The 24724-nt window shown below is 38.9% G+C and overlaps 2 protein-coding genes and 1 pseudogene across 2 annotated transcripts; 2 read left to right on the forward strand and 1 right to left on the reverse strand.

Annotated features, from left to right (window-relative positions):
• The first annotated feature begins 632 nt into the window (after positions 1–632).
• Positions 633–9074, forward strand: LOC115932712 (putative tripartite motif-containing protein 64B). Its single transcript, XM_055355380.1, has 7 exons — positions 633–746; positions 3093–3504; positions 4036–4131; positions 4829–5059; positions 5816–5838; positions 7201–7298; positions 8398–9074. The coding sequence occupies exons 2-7, from the start codon at positions 3097–3099 to the stop codon at positions 8889–8891; spliced, it is 1350 nt and encodes a 449-aa protein (XP_055211355.1). The 5' UTR covers positions 633–746; positions 3093–3096; the 3' UTR covers positions 8892–9074.
• A 1588-nt stretch (positions 9075–10662) lies between these two features.
• LOC101152460 (ankyrin repeat domain-containing protein 33B-like) lies at positions 10663–16067 on the forward strand (annotated as a pseudogene).
• Positions 16068–16630: 563 nt separating this feature from the next.
• LOC115932791 (tripartite motif-containing protein 51-like) lies at positions 16631–22898 on the reverse strand. The gene is given in 6 exon segments (XM_055355379.1): positions 16631–17206; positions 18303–18400; positions 19333–19355; positions 20076–20303; positions 22109–22204; positions 22488–22898. Coding segments are annotated over 6 exon segments (1356 nt in total). The 3' UTR covers positions 16631–16706.
• Between the last annotated feature and the right edge of the window lie 1826 nt (positions 22899–24724).

Raw genomic sequence — 24724 nt, forward strand, 5'->3', positions numbered from 1 at the left:
CCAAGCCCTGGCACTCCAGCCTGGGCGACAGAGCGAGATACTGTCTCAAAAGAAAAAAAAAAGTTAGCAAGTGATAATATTTAATGAAATAATTGTTGTATTTAAAATATTTCTTTTTTTTTTTCTTTTGAGACAGAGTCTCGCTCTGTCACCCAGGCTGGAGTGCAGTGGTGCTATCTCGGCTCAGTGTAACCTCTGCCTCCCAGGTTCAAGTGATTCTCATGCCTCAGCCTCCCAAGTAGCTAGGACTACAAGTGCCTGCCACCGAACTCGGCTAATTTTTTGTATTTTTAGTACAGATGGAGTTTCACTATCTTGGCCAGGCTGGTCTTGAACTCCTGACCTCGTGATCCACCCTCCTGGGCCTCCCACAGTGCTGGGATTACAGGCATGAGCCACCCCGCCCAGCTACTTAAAATATTGCTTTGAATAAACTGTGTTAAGTCAACTTTCTTGCGTCTCATTCCAAACTTGTCTGTTGAGCTTTGAGCCCTCAAGTCTGGTTTTCAATACTTTATAAACCTAATCAGCCAATTTATCCCTTTCTATGCAATCCAATCCATCTCAGGAAGTGGGTGTGGTCTTCCCTGGGCCCATACACTTTAAAAGGATGCTTGTCCAGAGATTTCTCCCTCCTTCAGTGAGGACCCACTGGATTTGTGGCTGCTGGGCTTTGAAGAGCCAGGAGTGACTTCTAATCTGGATATCTACAGAGCTTCTAGACTGAGACCATTCATAGTAACCTTGTGAGTATAAAATTTGCAGTAAACCCATCATGCTCACTTTTTCTCTTCAAAATACCTTAAATTTACCTGGCAGCATGCTTGGGTCTTTTCTAAGCAAACAAGTAACTGTCTTAGTGATTTTACAGAAAATCAATATAAAGTATCTTCAATTTCTAAGGTATGGTTTGTGTTCCCTTGCTATTTGATTCCTTTTATGTGACTGTTTTCTGTATTGTTAGATTTTTCTTAAGTGTGAAAAGATATATTTCCATAGTTTCATGCAATGATAGAACCCATAAAATACCCAAAATGTTCACTAGAATGTGGGCATGTAGTAATGGTTGTAATGTACGCCAAAGGAAATGTTAAAAATGTTGAATTACTTTGAAAATTCTTGTTGCAAAGGTCTTATTTGCTGTCTCTTCAAAATTTGCAGTTTGCAGACTAGATTTGCAAGCTGTTGAAAATAGATTTAATCGGCTGGGCATGATGGCTCATGTTTGCAGCCTAGCACTTTGAGAGGCCAAGGCAGGCAGATCGCTTGAGGTCTAGAGTTAGACACCAGCCTGGCCAACATGGTGAAACCCGGTCTGTACTAAAAATCCAAACAAATCATCCTGGCGTGGTGGTGGGCACCTGTAATACCAGCTACTCGGGATGCTGCGGCAGGATAATTGCTTGAACCTGGGAAGTGGAGCTTGCAGTAAGCTGAGATCGCGCCACTGCACTCCAGCCTGCATAACAGAGTGAGACTGCATCTCAACAACAGCAACAAAAAAAAAAAAAAAGAAAAAAAGAAAAAGAAAGAAAGAAAATAGATCAATAGATCTAACCAACTGGCAAGGGCTCCCAAGAAGCTGCAACTTCCAAGTCACTAAGGGGAAAGGTGAATTGGCAGCCATGCTTCCATTAACGGCATTTCTGGATTTTCTAGTGTAGAGTGGAAAACCTAATACATATCTTCACTGTCTTTGTTATTTTAGAAGATAATTAGTTGTTGATTAATTCTTGTTAATTATAGTTGAAATATTGGCTATTTCAGAATGTGAAAGTGTTCTCTCTAATCATCAGAATTGACTATGGGAAAAAACTTTCCTAATTAAAAATAATAGATATTATTTACATTTAATGTATTGAAAGGAAGAGTTTTGATATTAAAGTTAAAAGGACAAATTTAATGATTGATAATTTTAGGAGTTGACAGTCCACTCTGATTACTCAATCTTAGATAAAAGCTACTTTATTTATAATTGTCTGAGCAAACTTCATAGGTGAGTTTGGAGGCAGGGAGTATAGAATAATACCATAGATACTAAGTGTCTTTCATATATTATCATCATGGAATTATTGAGAGAGATAGAATGACAGAGACAGGATGACATTCAGAATGTGCTTCTTCGTTAATTAGCTTACATAAGTGGCTCAGAAATCATCCCAGCTTTTACCCTCCACCCAGGCTTTAAGCTTGTCTAGGTAACTGGGAATGACTGAGAGCACGGCTTGTTTAACAAAAATGCCGTGAGGACTGTTGTCTCATTTTCTCATTTGTATCACGGTTGTTCATATCCATAAGTTTCATACCCGTGGATTCAACTAATCTCAAATAAAAAATATTTACCGGGAGAAAAAAGCAGCTGTACTGAACATGTACTTTTTTTTTTTTTTTTGAGACAGAGTCTCACTCCATTACCCATGCTGGAGTGCAGTGGTGCGATCTCGGCTCACTGCAACCTCCACCTCCTGGGTTCAAGTGATTCTCCTGCCTCAGCCTCCCGAATTGCTGGGACTACAGGCACGTGCCACCACGCCCTGCTAATTTTTTGTATTTTTAGTAGAAACAGGGTTTCACCGTGTTAGCCAGGATGGTCTCGATCTCCTGACCTCGTGATCTGCCCGCCTCGGCCTCCCGAAGTGCTGGGATTACAGGCATGAGTACCGCACCCTGCCAAACATGTACATATTTTTAATCTTCTTGCTGTTCCTAAACAGTATGGCATTACAAGTATTTATACAGCATTTACATTGTATTAGGCATTCAAAGTAATCTAGACATAAAGTATTCAGGAGGATAGGTTTAGGTTACATACAAATTCACACCATTTACTAATAAGAGACTTGAACATCTTAGGATCTTGGTTCTCAGGGAGTCCTTGACCGAATCTTCAATGGCTATTGAGGGAAAACTTTATAAATCCAGCATGTTTGAATTTACTATGTCTCAGTTTGTGCTGGAGCTAACTTATTAGACATACTGCACAGAGCTCAAGTTGACAAGGAAAATTGTCCACCGGCCTTTTTTTCCTTTTCATCGGGGCAAATAAAAATAAGAGAAAGAAATTCTCACTTTTTTTTTTTTTTAATTTCCAGAAACATGGATTCAGACGACCTGCAAGTCTTCCAGAATGAGCTCATTTGCTGCATTTGCGTGAACTACTTCATAGACCCAGTCACCATTGACTGTGGGCACAGTTTTTGCAGGCCCTGCCTCTGCCTCTGCTCAGAAGAAGGCAGAGCACCAATGCGCTGCCCTTCGTGCAGAAAAATCTCAGAGAAGCCCAACTTCAACACCAATGTGGTACTCAAAAAGCTGGCTTCCCTAGCCAGACAGACCAGACCTCAGAACATCAACAGCTCAGACAATATCTGTGTGCTCCATGAGGAGACTGAGGAGCTCTTCTGTGAGGCTGACAAGAGATTGCTCTGTGGGCCCTGCTCTGAGTCACCAGAGCACATGGCTCACAGCCACAGCCCAATAGGATGGGCTGCTGAGGAATGCAGGGTACGTGATGCCTCTAAGGCAGTTCGAATTATACAGAATCCCAAATAAGAATGATGAGGGCCTGTGATAATGATGGTGATGAGAATGCAGATGGTGGAGGTGGTGATTATTCCATGTCAATCATAACACATAAATGTGTCCTTTCAATGTTGCTGGCTAATTTGGCACTCTAATCACAGCTGTGTTGAGACTTCACTAAAGGAGGTATCCTTAGAAACATTGTTCAAACATATAGAATGGAGCTGTGGAGCTGGTGGCCAGCACCAAGAACACTTTTCAAAGTCAGGTTATGTAAAAGCCAGTTTCTCAGAAAATTGATGATATTATCTGAAGGGTCCCTTAAAACTCTCTATTATGTTTCTATCACTTTTCACATCCAAATTATTAGAATCATATTTGTTTAACTTGGAAAAATCTGACCACTTCACTCTAACTTAATTTATGTTTCTTTCAATTACAGCCTTTTTTTAATTGAAAAGGGGATGAAATCTACTGTCTTCATCATTGCTAAGCTTCTTGCTTCTTTTGCAGGAGAAACTTATAAAGGAAATGGACTATTTATGGAAAATCAATCAAGAGACACGAAACAATCTAAATCAGGAAACTAGCACATTTCATTCGTTAAAGGTAAGAATGAAAATGTTTTCTTTGTTTTCATGCAAATAAACACAATGTTAGCTTATTCTTTTTAGCTAAATTCAAACTACCCGTTAAAAGATAGTGATTTTATCCCAAGAAAATGTAGTGATTTCAATTGATATAATACGAGTTGCAAACAGAGAAGCCCACACAAGCTAGCCAAATGAATTCTAGTATATTGGATAAATGGCATGATGTGTATTCTAGTTCAAATTTGAAGGTTGGTATAAACCTTTTCAGACACTTTAGATGAGACAACATTTCACTAAGATTGGGTGTGAGGAAGACGAAAGAAATAGAATAGTATATAGAGTAAAAATATGGTAAAAGTAAAAAAAACTGCATAATATGGTGTATGGCTAAATGTTTTTTAACATGCAGGCGAAGCAGACATGGAAAAATCCTAAAAGAGAGATTAATAGAGGATACAATTGACTCAGTAACAACTGTGAAGAAGCATCACAGTGACAGAAACCAGGAGTCTTTATGTAGGTTTGATTTGAAGAGGGAGAGAGAATAGGAACATTGAAAAAGATGGACAGAAGAAGATAGCAAATATTCAAGACTCCTTGCAAGAGTGAGGCAGAAAGTTTATAAGTTGCTTGATTACACCCAGCATATAATTATTTGAAGTTTTCTATTGAGAGTGAGAACATGTAATCCTTTTAACCAAACGTCTCTGCAGGACTATGTGTCAGTAAGGAAGAGGATAATCACTATTCAATATCAAAAGATGCCTATATTTCTCGATGAGGAGGAACAACGGCATCTGCAGGCACTGGAAAGAGAAGCAGAAGAGCTTTTCCAACAACTACAAGACAGTCAAGTGAGAATGACCCAACATTTAGAAAGGATGAAAGACACGTACAGAGAGCTGTGGGAGACATGCCACATGCCTGACGTGGAGCTGCTCCAGGTGAGGAGGGAGGGTCCATCCTCAGAGACAGGAAGCCTTTGCTGGACAATGCTGCCAGGACATGCAAATATCACCTGCATATGTCACTGCTCTAAGCTAAGTGACACATGCTGTCTGACTTCCACCATTACATTTCTCCATTCATGTATTACTGCATACTTTGTTAATCTTTGGGAAATTTTTGCCATTTTAGCAGATAACATATAACAAAGTTCTCTTCAGTATAATTTGGAGTACTATCCACACAGAGAGATCATCTAAAATCGTTAGAACTCTAGGCCAGGGGAAGGTTAATAATACTCCATTTATATGCCCTAGTTCCTTCTCTCTCTGATGTCCCACACAGCAGTGATTTGCTGAAGACATTGAGGGGTTTCCCCTTGCCTGGGCAAGGTTTGTCAAAGCTGCTCATCAATGTCCATGTACTCTGTTTCTCATATGGTTCTCTGTTTTGTTTTAATCATTGTCATGTGTGGTCAGACCTTTCCTTGGAAGTAAGATTAGGAAATTAATGACACTGGAAACCTCGATATCTTTGCTTTACTCCACTGTCTCTTGCTGAGCTCCTTTCTTCTTAATGCCCACTGATGAAGCTTTTTATTGTTTAGTTGAGGTTCTGTTATTAATGTAGTCTTGAATGATTCCTTAGCAGGAAATAAAAAGATATACATTATTAAAACAGAAAGAAACAAGAGCATGAGAAAAGATGCAGAAGGAAAAATCTCTCATAATTAACATTATCTTTTTTTTTTGCAGGATGTGAGAAATGTATCAGCAAGGTGAGTTTACACTAAAAAAATGCTATTTCTGAAAAGTTTGTTCTCTTGTGAATGAAGGGGATGCATACATTTTGATTACTAACATCGTTATCGGTGGCTATTTCCAATTTTGTTTCAAAAGAGGGCCTGAGGTCTTCTTCTCTTTGGTCTGGAAGGTTTTCATCTTAAAATTTGTATGAATTAAAATATACATAAAAACAATTTGCCATTCGGAAGTTTGTTCTTCCCAATCCATCCATCCTGACCAACCATACCCCACAGATCTTTTTTTGTTTGTTTTTATTTTTGTGGGTTTTTTTGTTTTTTTTTGGTTTGTTTATTTATTTATTTATTTATTTATTTATTATACTTTAAGCTTTAGGGTACATGTGCACATTGTGCAGGTTAGTTACATATGTATACATGTGCCATGCTGGTGCGCTGCACCCACTAACTCGTCATCTAGCATTAGGTATATCTCCCAATGGTATCCCTCCCCCCTCCTCCCACCCCACCACAGTCCCCAGAGTGTGATATTCCCCTTCCTGTGTCCATGTGATCTCATTGTTCAATTCCCACCTATGAGTGAGAATATGCAGTGTTTGGTTTTTTGTTCTTGCGATAGTTTACTGAGAATGATGGTTTCCAATTTCATCCATGTCCCTACAAAGAAATGCAAATCAATACCCCACAGATCTTAATACAAAATTACTCTGAGGAATCATAGAGGCATCTTCTACTCTAGAGGGGTGGGAGGTTAAAAAAAAAAAGGAGAGAGAGGGAGGAGAGAGATTCCCTAAGGATGGGCTGAGGAGGGATGTTTTGTTCCTAAAAGCATCAATGACCCGGGCCTGCTCCATCACCACACACCCAGTTCTAGGAAAGACCTCAGGAAAATGGTTGCCTCGGGCCCCTCAGCAGCAGGGTTCTCAGGCTGGAATTAGACTCCTTTGTTTTGCACAAAAGATTAAAGCCTTTTGTCCCAGTGAACATTCTCTGTTAGACACTGACTAGCACTAGTGATAACTGCAGGCTGAGGTCCCAAAGGTTTTTGTCTGAGTTTTCTGCTCTCTGAAATATTTCCAGGATTTCTGCATACCCTCAAGGGGTGTGATGGGCAGAGGGAGGCAATGACTTTTAATGACTTTAGAAGTTGTATAATGTCTGAGAATAATGTATCTGGGGAAATTGGGTTTTTAAGGAAGTAAAGTTTAGAAAAAGTAACATCCTTATTGCCCCTAGAGTGTGGAATAAAATGTACACCCAGTTAACCAAAACTGGCAGAATTCTGAGGAAACATCTTATATGAAAATGTGATATCTTTGTATGACCGTGTGATTAGCTCTGGGCCTGGAAATATAACTGAGGCCATTTTTTTTGCAGAACTGATCTGGCACAGATGCAAAAGCCCCAGCCAGTGAACCCGGAGCTCACTTCATGGTGCATAACTGGAGTCCTAGTCATGCTCAACAACTTCAGAGGTAAGAGCCAGCTGCTTGGCAGTCCAGCCTCAAATTATTTCCTTATTGGGTCCCTTGGTTGAGGCTTTTCCCATTTAAGTTGTATTAGTTTTGACATGTAGGTAATACATAGTTTTCCAAAACATGTGCATCGTCTCTACCTTCATAGTAATATTACAATGATCAAAATTCAATTTCCTGACTTACAGTTTGATGAAAATGTAAAGCAAGATACATACTTTATCTGCAGAATAAGAGGACAAAATATTCAGATCATGTAGTTATGAAGACACTAGTTCTCATGGCGGCATCAGTATTTCATGTTTATTCAATTTAATTCAATTTTGAAGGCTTAGATTTGGCATAATGGTTTTTAATTATTTCTATTCTATGTGCATTTACATGCATTCTACAAGTAACCTTTATTATTTACAAAATCAGAACATTTTGATCAACAAAAGAAAATGGCTAAAATATCCATAATCAGGACAATTCTAATGCCATCAGATACACCTCGTAACAAGTGAAAGGTGAGGGATCTGTGAACATGGCTTAACCATGTTAGGCCCATTCTAGAGAGCAGGTCTAGGTAGCAGAGGGCAGGAACCCAGACTAGATTGAATCAGGAGCTAAACAGATAATGTAAAGCCAGAGTATTCTTTTCAGAAACTTATAAATTTTACATGTGTTAATTTCTACCAAATTTTTGATGTTTGAGACTGTAACAGGCATAACTTACATTCCAATAAATAATCACATCACAGCAAATTGATGTCTACCTGTTGATGATCTTAAAGACAAATAATACAAGAAGAGTTTTCTATTGAAGAAAAAAAAATTTTAGATATGTTCTGAAACAAACTATGCAGATGTAGACATTAAATCATTATTTCCCCAGTGATACGGTCACATTTTTTCTCTATTACTTAAGGAATAATACATAGTTGTATGTGCTGTAGAGGTGTAATAACATTTCATCTTCATGGATGCATGGGGCTGAACCCTCTTGGCTTCCTTTTTTCTGTATTTTCTTGCAAGAAGAGCAAATGAAGTGAATAATTGGGCCACAGAGCCTCTGTCCCTCATAACACTCACTAATATAATATTTTTTCCTTGTCAGTGGATAATGCTCTGAGCACGGAAATGATTCCTTGTTATATAAGCCTTTCTGAGGATGTGAGATATGTGATATTTGGAGATGACCATCTCAGTGCTCCCACGGATCCCCAGGGAGTGGACAGCTTTGCTGTGTGGGGAGCGCAAGCATTCACCTCCGGCAAGCATTACTGGGAGGTGGATGTGACCCTCTCCTCCAACTGGATTCTGGGAGTCTGTCGAGATTCCAGGACTGCAGATGCCGATTTCGTTATTGATTCTGATGAAAGATTTTTTTTAATTTCCTCAAAAACGAGCAATCACTATAGTCTCTCCACCAACTCTCCACCTTTAATTCAGTATGTGCAAAGGCCTCTGGGTCGGGTTGGGGTGTTTCTGGATTATGATAATGGATCTGTGAGTTTTTTTGATGTTTCTAAAGGTTCTCTTATCTATGGTTTTCCTCCTTCCTCCTTCTCGTCCCCTCTGAGGCCTTTCTTTTGCTTTGGTTGTACATGAAAAGTTGGTTTCATGATGATTTATTGTGACCTCCCACATATAACGCAAATGCTGTCCTAAGACACTATGTGTGAGAGCCTGTGAGCTCATTGTAACTTCATGGAATGTAATTACTATATGGTTATAAATGGGATAACCACCTTGAATGTGTACTTTTGTTAATTAAACTATTTTAATTAATAAGTTGTTGTGGAATCTTTACTAGAACTTCAATAATGGGTTTTTTTGTACTAGTTTTGTTGAGATTCATTCATTTACTGTGAAAGTCATGTTCTAATGTATTTAATTCAGAGATTGTTAGTATATCACACTTGAGCAGCCATCAGAGCTCTCTACTGCCTGTGCGCTTTTATCACTTCCAGAAGAATCCCAATACACATTAACATTAATTCTCCTTTCACCCTCCCCCATTCCTTCAGAACACTTAATCTACTTTTTATGTTTTTGCATTCAGTTAAATAAAATCATACAATGTAAGTTCTTTTTTTAATCTGATTTCTTTTTCAGAGAGTATGTTTTCAGTTTGTACACACTGTAAATCATTTGTCTTAGTTGTATATTTGAACCGGGCTGGGGTAGAATAATGAAGTGGTGGATATCTTATCTTACAAAGAATAAAAAGAGTGCTTATTTTCTTTTTAAGTCTGAGCAAGTTAAGTCGACCTCACAGACTTTATTATTTCTCAACATTCTAGTTATTAATCACATTTCAGTTCATACAACAGTTTTTCAGTGCTGGGTTGCTCTGCTATTACATCTTCTCTGAATATATTATATCAGGTTATAATACTGAGAAAACTCTTATACTTATTACTACCAGATTGAAAATTCCAAGGGGGCAATGGCAGTATTTGTCTTCTTTGCTAATATATTACAATTATTCAATGCAATTTTTATAATGGATTACACAGTAAATAAGATGAGTAAATGGACAAGTAGAGGAGTTAATACGTATAAATACTATTCTAACATTAAGAAACTTTTCCAAAATATAAGTAACAAAATAGGACAGAACATACTAATGAATATCTATCAAAAGATAAGAAATAAATTGATTTTCAGATTCATATCAAAGATAACACTATTATGTTAGGGTTTAAAATAATTGTAGCATAATTTTTACAGGGTTGATTTCAATTGTCTTAGGTTTTTTCATATAAACTATCGAAAGAGGAAGGTTCCTATATAAGATGATGGGGAACAGGAACAGGACTTAGAATAATGGAGGCTGTCCTTATTTAAACTGACATATAAATTTAATTACTTGCTAAGCATAAAGTGGTATAAACCTTCTTATGCAGTAGAAAGAACAAACTTTGGTTACATTTTAAATAAGAATCCAGATGATAGAGAATGGAAAATTCTATAATAGAATGTAATAGCTACATCTCCTAGGGCACCGGCTTATGTGCTCTAACAAAGACCATGAATTTGAAATGATTCAGAAGGTGCATTTCTCTCACATGTCTGTACCAATATAGGAGTTGGTCAAGAAGAAGACTGACATCTTCAACAAGTGAATTTTACCTCTGTGTGCAGGAAACTCCCATTTATTGCCATGTCCCATGCAGCAGGAAAGCCAGAAGAAAAGTAGGAGGGACAAGAGTATTTGGCTTTAAGGAAAGCACCTGGTGTTCCTCACAATGCTTTTATTCCCGTCCTATAGCTACAAAATTAGGCAGATGGGACACCAAGTTGTAATGTATCTGGGAATGCTGTTTACACTCTAAACCATATTTATTCTTATCATTTGATTCAGAAAACAAATTAAATGACTGGCACAACTGAAAATAACCCAAGAGATTTGTTCAATGAAACAAAGCTGAACCTCAACCAAATAGATAAGCTGCTGCCTAAGGTTAGCACCAGTTCTTAGTTATTCAAGAGTGAGTAAACCCTGCTTTTTACCACTGTCGAGGTGTCCAGTGTTGTCCTTTTTAGAGCCTGGCTAGCTGGGGGTTATGTGGCAAGAAACATCTTATTTGTATTTTAGTCCCTTAAATGAATGATTTGGATAGGAATGATTCTCCAAATTTTGAAAATACTTATCAGAAATATTCTCTTATTCCTTCACTCTATACCATGTAGACTATAATAAACTGTCTCTCTTCTGCCTCCACATATTTCATGCAGAACATTAGGGGTTAGCAGACAGAAGGCTTATCACCAGCTTCTTTTGGACTCGCTGCTTTTTTCCAAGTGATCTGAGATGATAAAATTACTCACCTTAGGGCTCCAACCCAGCACTCCTTTTTGATTTTCACCTATGTTTTGTGAGCTTTTCTGTTGATGCTAAAACTCTATGCAACAGTCAAAGCCTCATAATTTATTACATTATTTGTTGCTAGATTTCAAGGAAAAATTATTCCTGACATTCTTCTAATTTAGCTCAGATTCACTTTGGCAGAAAGACAGAATTAGCTACTTTACGATCACTTAGTATTTGACTCTGATTTTGGAAGATGAAACAGTTTTTGTGTCTATTTATCATATTTTCTTAGCCATTTAACCAAGATAATCTTATTGTATTGATTCTCCTAGAGATACTTACTTTATTTATTCTCTTCACCTGTCAGAATTTATGTTAGAATATCACCAAGAATTACTTACAATTGAAATAAATCAAAGAGAGACCACTAAGAACATCGTCAATCATTAATACATAAATCTTGAACTTCCTGAGATTTTTATCCCTAAAGGAAGTTATTTATCAATAGTCTGGTTACAGTTTTTTTTTAATACAAGAATGTTCACTCTTCTATAATACAAAAAGTAAAAATTGATAAAGAGGATAACTTGGAAAAAAATTAATCTAACGAAACGGAGACACATTCTTGACTAGCACTTTATTTCTGTACTAAATTTAGGAGACATGTAAATGGGAGGTTTCCTAAGTGAAATAAGACAGACACACAGAGAAAAATACTTCACGGTCCCATTCATATTTGAAATCTATTTTTATAAGTTTAATACATTAAAAAAGGTGGTTACATTGGTGGGAAGAAAATAGGTAAATGAAGGGCAAAAGTTGTAAAGGTGCAGTAATGTAGAATAAATGAATCTGATGTACAACCTGTAGGTATAATAGATAATCTTGTATTGTTTTTGGGAAATATTCTGAGGGACTAGATTTTTGATGTTCTTATCATAAAAAAGAAGCAGAGCTAAGTGATATGATCAATTTGTTAATTTTCTTCATTATAGTAATCATTTCCTTATGCACATGTATCTCAAAACAACATATTGTGCACCTTGAAAATATAAAATAAAACAAACTGAAAAATAAAGGTAATTTTGTTCCTGCATGTAAGCTGAAAATAAGTGAAGACTGGGTCAGTAATTACATTGCTTTGCTGAATTAAGAGAATTCTAATAAAATATTTTTAATTGGGAAGCTATCTGTATTAAATAAAATTGATCTAAAGCTGGTTACAGTGGCCATACTTACAATCCCAGTGCTTTGGCAAGCCAAGGCAGAAAAATCACTGGAGGCCAGGAGTTTGAGATCAGCCTGGGCAATATAGTAAGACCTTATCTCTACCAAAAAATAAACAGAAAATTAGCCTTGAGTGGTGGTGTGCACCTGTTGTCCCAGCTTCTCAGGGGCTGAGTTGGGAGGATTGCTTGAGTCCAGGACTATAAAAAACTGCAGTGAGTTCTGATTGTGCCATTGCACTCCAGCCTGGGTGACAGAGTGAGAACTTGTCTCAAAAACAGCAACTAATTATTTTTTGTAGCCATTTTACCTGAAAGGTATAATTCTTTCTTCTACAGTTAATGAATCTGCATATGTCTAGGCCAGCTATATCAGGTAGAGCTTGTCCTCTAGTGCTTACATCTATAAAACAAGTAAGACAATTATAAGGAGGCTCTAAGCAAAACAATTTTTCTCATTCTGGACTTTGAGGTCTTAATTCTTTAGACTAATTTTCTGTCTCAATAGTGGATATCACCCTGAAACTTAATTTGTCCAAACACCTCACATAACCTGAGATTTTACAAAACATACAGTTCATAGGATCAGTACGTTCTTATGCCTTAAAAGTCTCCAGGCATTCAAGGATACCACTATGTGGAAACTCAGGCCTTCTACTGCATTATTGAAGGAGCACATTTGAGACTCACAGCTCTGGTTCCAGGAGTCTGTTAACAGGTCTGGACAATGAGTAATGTCAGTCCAGATAATTCTGAGGAAGGCTTTCTGCCTTGTTATGAGGAAGATAATCAATGGAGACTCTAGACAAGTTCCCAGTCATCATTCCAGCATGTAGTTGCTGTTTTTGTAATCCCAGCATTTTGGGAGGCCTAGGCAGGTGGCTCACTTGAGGTCAAGAGTTCAAGACTGGCCTGTTCAACACGGTAAAACTTTGTCTGTACTTAAAATACAAAATTAGCAGGGGGCGGGGTGTGGGGAATATGCATTAGAAGGGAAGGAGAACATACTTAACATGCCATTGGAAGGTGAAATTCCTAATACTTGAGAATATTTTTGAGAACTATGTTTAATTCTCACTATAGAAAGATGTACCCTTTGAATGACATTAAAAATTCGCTAGAAGAGTGAAGAATAATAGTTAAAATGTCACATAAGTAACAAGAGTCTCAAAACATAAAGTGTTCTAAAAGTTTAAAGTACGTATTTGAGATAGAGGAGAGAATAAATAATAGTTAATTACTTAGACTTTATTATGTGAAAAGACTTTCCTAAAATTCTTCCCTAATAATTGAAGATATAAATTACAATAATTAAAATATACAAAAAATAAAAGTATTAAAATAGTGAAAATTTTTAAAAAGGGTAAACTTGAAAATTATTTAATTTTTAATCTCAAAAATCTGAAAGTGATTTTATCAATGTCCTAAAAAATTGAAATAAAAACAAACTTAATAATGTAAAAGAAGGGAGGTTTCCACCGGGCTGGGGGCGGGAGCTAGGGATTCCCTGGGGACGCAGAAGCAAGAAGCAGGGACCTTGGCACGCACCAGGCTTTCCGGGACAGAGCCTAGGCCTCCCGCCCACGCCTCCGGCCGCCGGCGTGGTGCTGCTGGCTGGGACCCAGCCGCAGGGTGGCGGGGCGCGCTGCATGACCCCGCCACCGCCGTCCCCACTCCTAGGCACACAGGTCGAGGAGGACCGCGCTGACTACAAAGAGTTCCAGGACTTCTCCAGTCTGCCCGACACCCGCAGCATCGCCTGGGACGACTCTTTCTACCCTTTCCAGGAGGAGGAGGAGCACGGCGTCGAGGGCGTGGAGAGCGTCCTGGAGGAGGTTCGTCCTGGAGGAGGGCGTCCTGGAGGAGGGCGTCCTGGAGGAGGGCGTCGAGGGCGTGGAGAGCCTCCTGGAGGAGGGCGTCCTGGAGGAGGGTGTCCTGGAGGCATGGGGCTGCTGCAGAGGTTGGTGCGGCGGGGGGTGAGCGTTGAGAAGGCGCAGGGGACTGACCACAATGGCTAGACAGGCCTTAATGTCGCCTGCTACCACGGCTTTGTGGATATACCGTGGTGGCCTTAGCTGAGTGCCCCCACATTGAAGTCAACTGGCAGGACAGGGAGGGGAACGCAACCCTAATCATAGCTGCACAGGCAGGAGCTGCCCCTGGCCCCATGGGCACAGTTGCCTTAGACACTGGCTCTCAGCCTTGCGCTTCCTGCGTCAGCATCACCTGGGCCGGTTCATTTGAGCTTTAACACAGATCTGGTGGAAACACAGGCTGCCAAGCCCTGCCCTGGAGTCTTTCTTTGAATAGGCCTGGGGTGGGGCCCAAGAATGAGCAGAAGAACAGGTTTCCTGGTGAGGCTGATGCCGCTGGCCCAGGGATCCCACGTTGAGGAAGGAGGGCTTTGAGGTTTTCATGCCTGATGATGGCCAGGAACCCTTCTCAGTAGGCATTGAAGACCAGCAGAGTCCCAGACCCCAGGAGAGATGTCGTCAGACGGACACAGAGGCATCACGGAATTAAAGTGAAAATGAAGAAAGGAGCTGAGCATCTGTTTCATGACTTTCCTGCGCTGTTTTACTAAAGAGGCTGTTCTGGCCCAGTCAGGGCACGCTATCATCACCAACTACTTGCTGAACTATGTCCTGGGTCTTGGCCTTGAAGGATGGACGCGTTCGGGTTGAAAGCCGCCATGCAGGGTCGAACCAATCGCATCCGAGCCCTGAGCTAGCAGGGGCGGGTGTCCACGCGAGGGCCCCCGCCGTTGGATGTCGCCAGAGGAGTGGCCACTTACACGTCCGTCTCACGCAGAGGCTCCTGGAGCGCCCCTGCCAGGAGCGGCTGGGGAAAAAGTACCAGCTTGAGCTGCCTCCGCTCCACGAGAGGGTGCGGAAGCCCGAGGGCTCCAAGGACTGCCTGCAGAGGCTCAGGGACTGCGAGCTGTCCACGCTGACGCCGCGCTCCGTGCGTGGCCCGGAGGACCGGGGCGCCCTGGACCACATGGTCAGGATGACCACCAGCCTCTAACAGCCCCGCCGTGGCCCTCGCGTGCCAGACCGTGTGCCCCCAGAGCTCCCTGTGCGTGGGGAAGAGGCGGCTGGCGGTGCAGAAAATCCTGGCGGCTCAGGAAATTCTGGCGGCGCGGCTGGGGGTGGGGAGGCAGGCGCAGGAGGCGGGCGAAGGGGAGAGCGCAGAGCAGCACAAGCTGCCCTGCCCAGAGGCCGCGGGCTCCCGGGAGGGCTCCCTAAGAGCCGGCCTCCCACCTGCCCCGCTGCCAGGGTCCTGGGGCTCTGGCGACCCCGCCCCGCGGAAGGCCAGCCTCCTGCCCCTGAAGCGCCTGCAGTGGAGCAGCTTGCCGCCCGGCGTGGTGGTGCCCCGGGTCCGCCTCAGCAAGGCGCCCGCCCCCACCTTCCAGCCCCAGTGGCCGGCTGTTCAAATATTTTCCCAATTTTATATTGGGTTCATTTTCTTTTATTACATTCATTAATCACATGTATTGTATTTTATTGCATATATGTTGGGATAAATATTTTTCTCCACTCTTGGTTTGCATTTTAATTCTTGGATGGTGTATTTTGAAACACAGAAGTCATCATTTTTGATACAAACTAACTAAATTTTTCTTCTTAATTGTTACTTTTTTGTCCTGGTTAGGAAATCTTTCTGTGTGAGAATATTTTATTGTGTTCCCTTCACCTTCAGAACATGAATCCATGTGGAAATGCACTGTGTATGGTTTGAGGTAGGGGTCAGTATTCAGTTATGTCTATTTGAATATTTAATTGATCCAGCATTGTCCTGATCCCCTTGTAAATTTCACTGTAGAACAGCACTCTAATAATGCATGAGCATTTTGTATATAAGATGAGATTTACAAAGATAAGCACAGCATAGGAGGTCAAATAAGATTACCTCAAAGTATAGGTTCATAAATAAAACACATGGATAAGTATAATATTGTTAGATGAAGAGAAAGAAAATATTTCCAGGTTACCGTTGAGTCTTTTTACTCCAAGTTTTTTCATGAAGCCCAAGATCTCTACTTTCTTCCATTGATTTTAACTTCATTTAGACAACTCTGTCATCTATTATTTCACTTTGTGACATTCAGAAGTAATTAAAAACCAGAGAATATATTCTATGCCATACATCATGGGTAATGATTTTCCAAAAATGATTTAAAAAGGAACCAATACACATGGTTTTAGTGTTTTCACCATATTTAATAGAAACACTATAAATGAGTTTTGATGACATTAGAATGCAACTAAAGACATTAAATGTAACTTATTTGTCCTGTTTGATGAGGTGCGAAAAAGAGGGCTTTCTGGGATAAACAGGTTCCCAGAGCATATAGACACATTTCTGACTTTTCTCTGGTCAGAAGTGACTACAGCAAAAGATAGGCCTGAGAGGAGGTGAGAAGGAGCAATTAGGAATGGTGTATATCAGGGAACTTTGATCAACATCAGCAAAGCTCATGGTTCTACCTTCACAATCCAGGAATAATCCCACTGTGCTGGTAGGTCTTGGAACATATTGCACCACAAGTGGGGAGGTGGTAAAGAGACTGCAGTGAGTGTCCTCCTTAACACATCCAAGAAGAAAGAGTCCCTCCTCTCCATCTATCTTCTCATTCTGTCTCTTCTCTTTCCAATAATTGTTACAGACACCAAAAGCCAAATTCCAAGAGTCCCCCACGTGAACCTCCCAATAATATTTGCCAGATGTGAATGCCGGAGCCCCCCATACAAGAAAACATTCAGATTTTGCAGTGATATCGGGATCATCTTGAGGGTCACATCCAACATTCATGCTTCTCAAATCTCCATACAGGAAGATATGACTATTGGTTCTTTCAGGCTGCAGAGTAAAATCAACTGCAAAAATAATTTTTAAAAAATATAGATACATGTAATTAATAGAAATTAGAATTCTTGAGGGAAAAGTTGTTCTACCAAGAGTTTACTTTACCAAGAAATTTGAAGTTACAAGGACAGGAGAATTGTGACTACAACATTTAATAAAGTATAAGGATGATTAATATTCTCTATAGGAAGAACAAAACCCTAAAAACAGACATTGAAAATTTATTGAAAACTTAAAAATTGAGAGTCGAATATAAGACCAGCCTGTTTTAATCCAATCTCCAATGTAAAAGTGAAATATTTTATGCCCTGAATGCCCTTTAGCTATCAAGGTCATTATTATTAAAATATTTCTTGTTCTTAAATACTAGTGATATAATTTTGGCAAGAATGGGAAGATTTTAGCTTCCTCAAGCACCGCCCTAGATAACTGGATAAAAGTCCATATGTTCAAATTATAAGTGGTAATTTAAGGCAGATTTTTGCAAAATCTTTTACCAGTCACTTTGTGGACATCCCTGCCAGCTCTAGACTGAAACCGAATTTTAGATTTTACACGTAGCTCTTCATGTTGTAACTAAACTGAAATTATCATTTCCATTTTTACTTCCTATTTATGTAATAATTTCTTCTTTCTTTTTACATGTTAAATCAAAATTTTACATTATATCAATAATATATATTTATTGTAAGAAAGTACAAATACTCCAACAAACTGCAGTGAACTCTATTCTCCAATGAAATGTGTTTAACAATTCAAATGAAATACAGTAAAGAAATGTAAAATTTTTATGTAACCTTGGATTATTACGCTTCCTTCTGAGCATTGTTCCATTTATTCAATTTTTTATTTCTTATGTCATTCCATTTACCCAATATATAACTCTATACATGTGAGCCCAGAACATATTTGTTTTTCACTATGTTTTACTCTTCATGTTATAAATTGCACTATAAATAGAAACACAGATATAAAAGGGTTGCATAGTCATATGGTTCACTTCCTGCTGAAATGAAATAAAGATTTGATGAAGGGTAAAATATTACCCCCATGATTCTAACAAGAAGTAATACACTGTGGGAATTCTGCCAATGGGCTGACGCTCACCTCTGAATCCACTGAGCCTGTCCAGCAGTCCAGTGATGGGCCCTGCACTGAGCTCTGGATTCACAGGCTCAGACACTTGCAGCAGCAGGGACTCATACCTGCAAGGAGAAAGATACAGTTACCACATCTACAGCCAAAAAAAAAAAAAAAAAATACATAAAAATCACCACTTTTATTTAAAAGACATTTCATGAGAATCCCTTTAACCCACACATTTGCTAATTCCAAAATTATCATTTTCTTTTTCAAATTCATTCTTATTCACAGTTCCTGATTTTCAAGCACGATGGAAAAGTCTATCTGACTGAGAATTCATTTGGATCTTTCTTCGTATTGCTCCAAATTAGTAAGGATCATTAGTCTTAAGACTGGGAGAATATTGAAAAATGAAATTCTGGGTTCCAGACCTCACCAGAAATTCCTGAAATCACTGTCTGGAAAAGTGGGGTTATTTTTAAGACTGCTGCATCTGTTGCTTCCTTCTCAAGGCCAGGGTGTTGAAACTTGCTCCAGGCAGGGAGATCTGCCTTTTATAGTTGAGGTTCTCTGGAGGCCTACACGGTTCAAACATTCCAAATAGTTTGTTTCATCCATTTTTCAGAATTATATATTTAAATATAAACTAGAAATCATCAACACTTTTCACTGCTAAAATACTTTCCCCTTTTCTCTCTGGCTTCCCCTGGTTGACTTTGTAGCCATGTAGTAAATGTAATATTTTCTCTTTCAAATATGAAGGCTTTTGAGCAATAAAAAGGAAATTAGGAATAGAGATGCTCACTTCCTTCATTTTTATTTCATTTATTTATTTTTTGTCTTATTTATTTATTTATTTTTTGGTTTTGCAGAACTTAATAAAGTCACTGAGTATGGCAACAACATAGATGACTACATGGGGTGGGGGATGGAGAAAGTACAACCAGCACAAGGCAGTATCACTGTCTGAATCCATTATACCTTCAATATCAAAGTTCCTGCTTGATATTTGTGGAAACTGAAAGCATCTGCTAAAATCTTGGTATGCACTCACCTGTGTAATATGTCTCCAAAAGCCTGTAAAAAAAAAAAAAAAATAGAAAGGCTTAGTGCTTTCCACAAGATGCATCTTCCACTAAGTTCAGTGTGAGATTTGGAGACAGTTTCTGAAGATATTTTCCTACAATGTTCCCTCCTGGAAAGCATTTTCTGTTTCTTTTCTCATGAAAATCCCAGTCTATCATATGTCATGAATTAATGTCCTGATAAAGTCTAAGTCTTGAAGACATTCTCTTTACAAGTGAAGGGAGAGGAGGGAGGCCCACAGAGTCTATGCTCTGTGGTAACCATAAAGAAGCTACTCAGTCATCTTCCCTAAGCCCTGTTACCAAAATGAGTGGACCCCAAAATAATATTAGTGTGATCCTAGATTCCCCAACTTCTCCATCATGCCATGTCTCCAAATTAGCCTAAATGCCAATGAATCACCTCTCATTTTATCCACTTTCAAAAATCCTAAATAAATCACTGACTTTTGATGGGAAATATTTCTTGGGGCTGTCTGTTACCTTAGCCATTCTACAAAGTTTTGTTGCTGGTGGATAAAGTAGGAGGGACCTTCGGTCTAGTAGAATCACTAGGAGAGGCTATACCTTCCCAACCAAGTAGCATTAGTTATCGAATCGTGTTTTTGGAAACAAATAATGGAAGTGAAGGGGGAGACGGATTTCAGGAGAGAGGAAAAACACCCATGTATGTGAATGTTCAACATCATGATACCCCATGATCAGTCCGCACCTGGAGTAGCTCCACATCTGCTTTATGGTACATTTGCTTCAGATCCTCATACATTCCTCTTAAAAGCTCCCTGGAATGTTCCATTCTGGCTTTGCTTTTATTGAGTTGCTGAAAAATGTCCTCGCCCTCCTTTCGCAGCCTCTACAAGTGATGTTGCTCTTCATGGAGAAATGCAGGCATCTTCTGATATTCAGCTCTGATTGCTTCTATCCTTAAACTCACATAATCCTGCAGTGACAATTAGTCAAAATAGAAATATTTTATCCATCTTCTCTTGAATTTCACTGATTCCTCTTAGCATTCTGAACACCCAATATTTTAATCCTCAATCTTGTCAATTCTCAGATTCCACAAAATTTTATTCCTTTCCTTTTTTTCTGTACTAATAAACATAGTTGTTTCTGCCCAGTTACATTTACTTGATTAGTGATAAAATGTTTTCTAAGATAGTTATATAAAAATGGATTTCTCTCTTCCACACCACATTTATAGAAAGAAAACACAGTTCTGGCTTAAGAATCAAACTATCGAGTTATATTGACTAGGTAAGAAACCATTATTTCTATTTTGGAGAACTGGGGCAAGTTATGTAAAACCATTATATGACAAATGATGACATGACCCAGACTAGCATTGTCAACTCAATGCATTTCACCCAGCATAACATATTCTAATAAGGTTTCATTTATTCTCTTCCAAACTCACACTAATCGGCAACATGGACTTCTTTGTGGTTCCTCAAACCCCCAAATAAATGCAAATTAAATATTACTGCACATGCTGTTTTTTATACCTAGAATTATTTTCATATATATATATATATTTCTCATATATGTACTCATATATATATTTCTCAAATATAGGTATATATGGATATATGAGGAATATATAGGTGTATCTGTGTGTGTATATATATATTCCTCAAATCTATCTATCTATATATATATATACCAACACCCAGATACACATATATATTCATATATTTATGAGGAAGAGGAAGGCAAACAGGAGGATATGTATATTTCCTCCTGATCAAGATTTTGTTTCAGTGTGAATTTTTCCATGAGCCTTTTTTCTGACCACCCTATTTAAAACTCAAACCCTCAGCCCCAGTCCCTGGCCTCTGTGCTCCTTTTCTACTTTCCTGCTGGATTATTCTCCAAAGACACTACTACACTCTAACACATCATGTACTTCACATGTCTGCATGGTGACCATTTGCTTTTCTCATTTCCATTGCAAGATTTGTGTGTTTTCTTTCTTCTTTACTCCTTAATTTTCTAAGTTGATATTTGACATAGACTAGGTACTCATAAAATATCTTTCAATGAATTAATATTAGAATAAATTAATGAATTAATATTAGATATCATACCCTCAATATAAACATCCACAAAGAGAAAATCATTTCTAGAATTCTTCTCAAGTCCTTAGAGTTCTCCTTATATTAAATACTAGTTCCCATATTTCTCACATATTTATGTCTTCATCAAGACACAAGTCTACATTTCTTGCCACTTTTCCCATTATGTGTTATGACTTATTCAATATTAATTAGCGCTGATATTTAATTTCATGCTTTCCCTAAGGTTGCGCTCTTGCTCCTTCTGTCTGAAATTTAGCTCACATTTCAATATACTTGCCCACCAGGATTCAAATTCATACTGACTCAGCCTTAGAAGGGTCGCCTGAAATTTCCATGACTGACAAATAACACTTGTATCCAGAATTTATCCAGGCAGCCCATTGGGAACAGTGTGAAATGGCCCAGTTTCTTGTATTTGTTGGGGTATTGCTATAGGTTTGTATGGAAACAGATGAACATGCTTGGGTAACATCTGTGATCTGATTAGAAATCCTACCAAAGAGTCACACTAACTTATATAAAAAATTAGGGTGTTTTTTCCTCAAGTGTTTTTTCCTTGTTTATTGAATTCCAGAAACATTATGGGTTGAGATCAAGTTCCTATTTTAAGAGTCACCCATTTGTTCACTATAAGTTCCTGGAGAAGGTAGAGTAATACGGTACTAACCTTCCAGCATCTGGTTCTGGTGGTTTCCATGTACAGGTTTCTGAGATTTTCACAAGCTTTTTGCCATAAAGACTGCATTTTTTTTAGGAGCTCCTCCTGCAAAAGAGCCATGAATTGAAGCACAAGTGAGGACAATAAAGTATCACTCACACTCTGATATACGAAGGACCCAAAATGAGAGACCAATTAGCCCACAGAAAATAGAGTTTGCTTTGTTTCTCCTCATGTTTGTCAAATCTGAGAGGTGTGAAGTCAAGGAAGCTCATAACAGACATGCTTAAGGGGACACAGAGATAGCATCATCCAATCTCCAAGGAAACAGACTTACAAGAATTTCATGTGTCCTGTATAGAAATAGATCTTCAGAGGCATCACTTACCTGGCGTTCCTCAGCAGCCCACTCAATGGGACAGTGTCTGTGATTCCAGTGCTCCTGAGAGTTGGAGCACAGCCAACAGAGCAGGCTCTTGTCCACTTCACAGAACATCTTCTTTGTCTCTCTGTGCATCCCACATATTTGCTCCTCAGAGCTAAGGAATTGCCGGAGGCTGGCTTTTCTGGCAGTGGAAGTCATGTTCTTCAAACCAATGTCAGTTTTGAGGTTTCTCTGCCGTATTGTCTTCTTGCATTTAGAGCACTGAGCAAGAACTGCCATGTCTTGCCAGCTGAGGTAGAAACAGGGCCGGCAAAAGCTGTGCCCACAGTCTATGGTGACTGGGTCTATGAAGTAGTTCACGCAGATGGGACAGGTGAGTGCCCTCTGGAAGACTTGCAAGATTCCAGAATTCATGTTTCTGAAGAAGAAAGAGCAGCATGTCATTTTGGGGTCTGGGTTGGTGAAAATCTGTGAACATGTGGTGATATGTGGTAGCTATATTTTCTTCTTGACAGGGCTCATTAAAGCGGAACAAACTATTTCCTCTGTAAGAAAAATGAAAAATTCATACACAAAGAGAGTCCTTAGGCTTTTTAGCAGACACTGCTGACTAGATGACTCGCAACCTCTTCTACTCCTAGTTCCTGCCCATAACATAATGCAAATCTGTTCAAAAACCTATTCCCTGGATGTCGATATGAAACTCGGGTTTTAATCTTAAGTGGTCTAGAATAAAACATGCTTGTCCCTATTTCTCTTTCAAATAACTACTGAATGACTGTGGGAGAGGAGTAGAAAACCTACACTGGGTAACAAAACATGAGAAGATGGTCAGAGGGCGCTATGACATATTTTTAGAGAGAGGGACCCAGAAGCCGGCTCTTTAAAACAAAAACAACCCCAGAACAAACCAACCGACCAGATAAACCAAAAGACAGCAATTCAACCAGTCTAGGATCACTAGGAGATAAAATAAATAATGAAAAATATTGGGTTTATTTTTCTTATGGCTTAAATTAACTTCTTCTTTGGGCTACTCCAACTATGAACTGACATATAGTCACTTTTTAAAAACTGAAATATATATAATTATATTACTATGGTATTATGGTTAATTTTAGGTGTTGACTTGACTGGATTAAATAATGTGTGGAGAATTGCTAAAGCATTATTTCTGGGTGAGTCTGTGAAGGTGTTTCCAGAGAGACATGTAAGTTGGTGAGCTGAGTGGGGAACAGCAGCCCTCAATGTGGGTGGACACTATCCAATCAGCTGGTAGCTCAGACTGAAGATAAAGGGCAGAGAGAAGGCAGTTTCCTCTCTTTCTCCTGAAGCTTATTCTAACTCAGCCAGGATATTGGTATCTCCAGGATACTACCTTAATGACAGCCTATGTTCAACTTCTCAGACTCCATAATCAAGGGAACAAATTCCCCTAGTGGACTTCCTCTCCTGTACAGTGTCATGTGTAGAGTGGGGACAGATATATCATCTGAGGGACGCATTAGACAGTCTCCTTATTGTTTGAACATCATAGGGTACACTTACACAAACCTGGATGGTATAGCCTACTACACACCTATGGCATACAGTATAGCATATTGTTCCTAGGCTACAAACCTGTATGGTATACGATAGGCAATTGTACCACAATTGTAAGTATTTTTGGTATATATATATATATATATATATATATATATATATATATATATGTATATAGTTATGTACACATCCTATGGTTCTGTCTCTCTGGAGAACCCTGACCAATACAAACTGTAATCTTTGCCTTGGCAGTTTGAAGTCCTTTACCTTACTCTCTTTTACTAAACACTGCTGAATTTAAGTGCCAACAGTGAAAATTTAAGAATTGCAAATATTTTTCAGAGGTCACCTGAGCCATTTCAAGGAATTTTTCATAGTTTCATCTGAGGTAAGCCTCAATTAAAATGACAACTAGTATCAAGTATCAAATCATTCCTTATACAGTTATCTGCTAAACAATTGTGTTTTGATTTCTAAGCTAGGGCATTTTGGAGAGCATTCTTATTTCCTTTAGTATCACCATTTTTAACTCATCACTGCCTCAGTAACTTACAATCATGTCTAAAAGCTTAAGGTTATGAAAGCACAACATTTGCAGTATTCAATAATTATCCTTTTTTACTTAATTAAGTGTACCAATATTAGTACATGCAGTACACATATATATGTTTTAATGTGAATTCCATATATTCATGATG

This window comes from Gorilla gorilla, chromosome 9, assembly GCF_029281585.2.
Source record: "Gorilla gorilla gorilla isolate KB3781 chromosome 9, NHGRI_mGorGor1-v2.1_pri, whole genome shotgun sequence".
In the NCBI taxonomy this organism is placed as follows: Eukaryota; Metazoa; Chordata; class Mammalia; order Primates; family Hominidae; genus Gorilla; species Gorilla gorilla.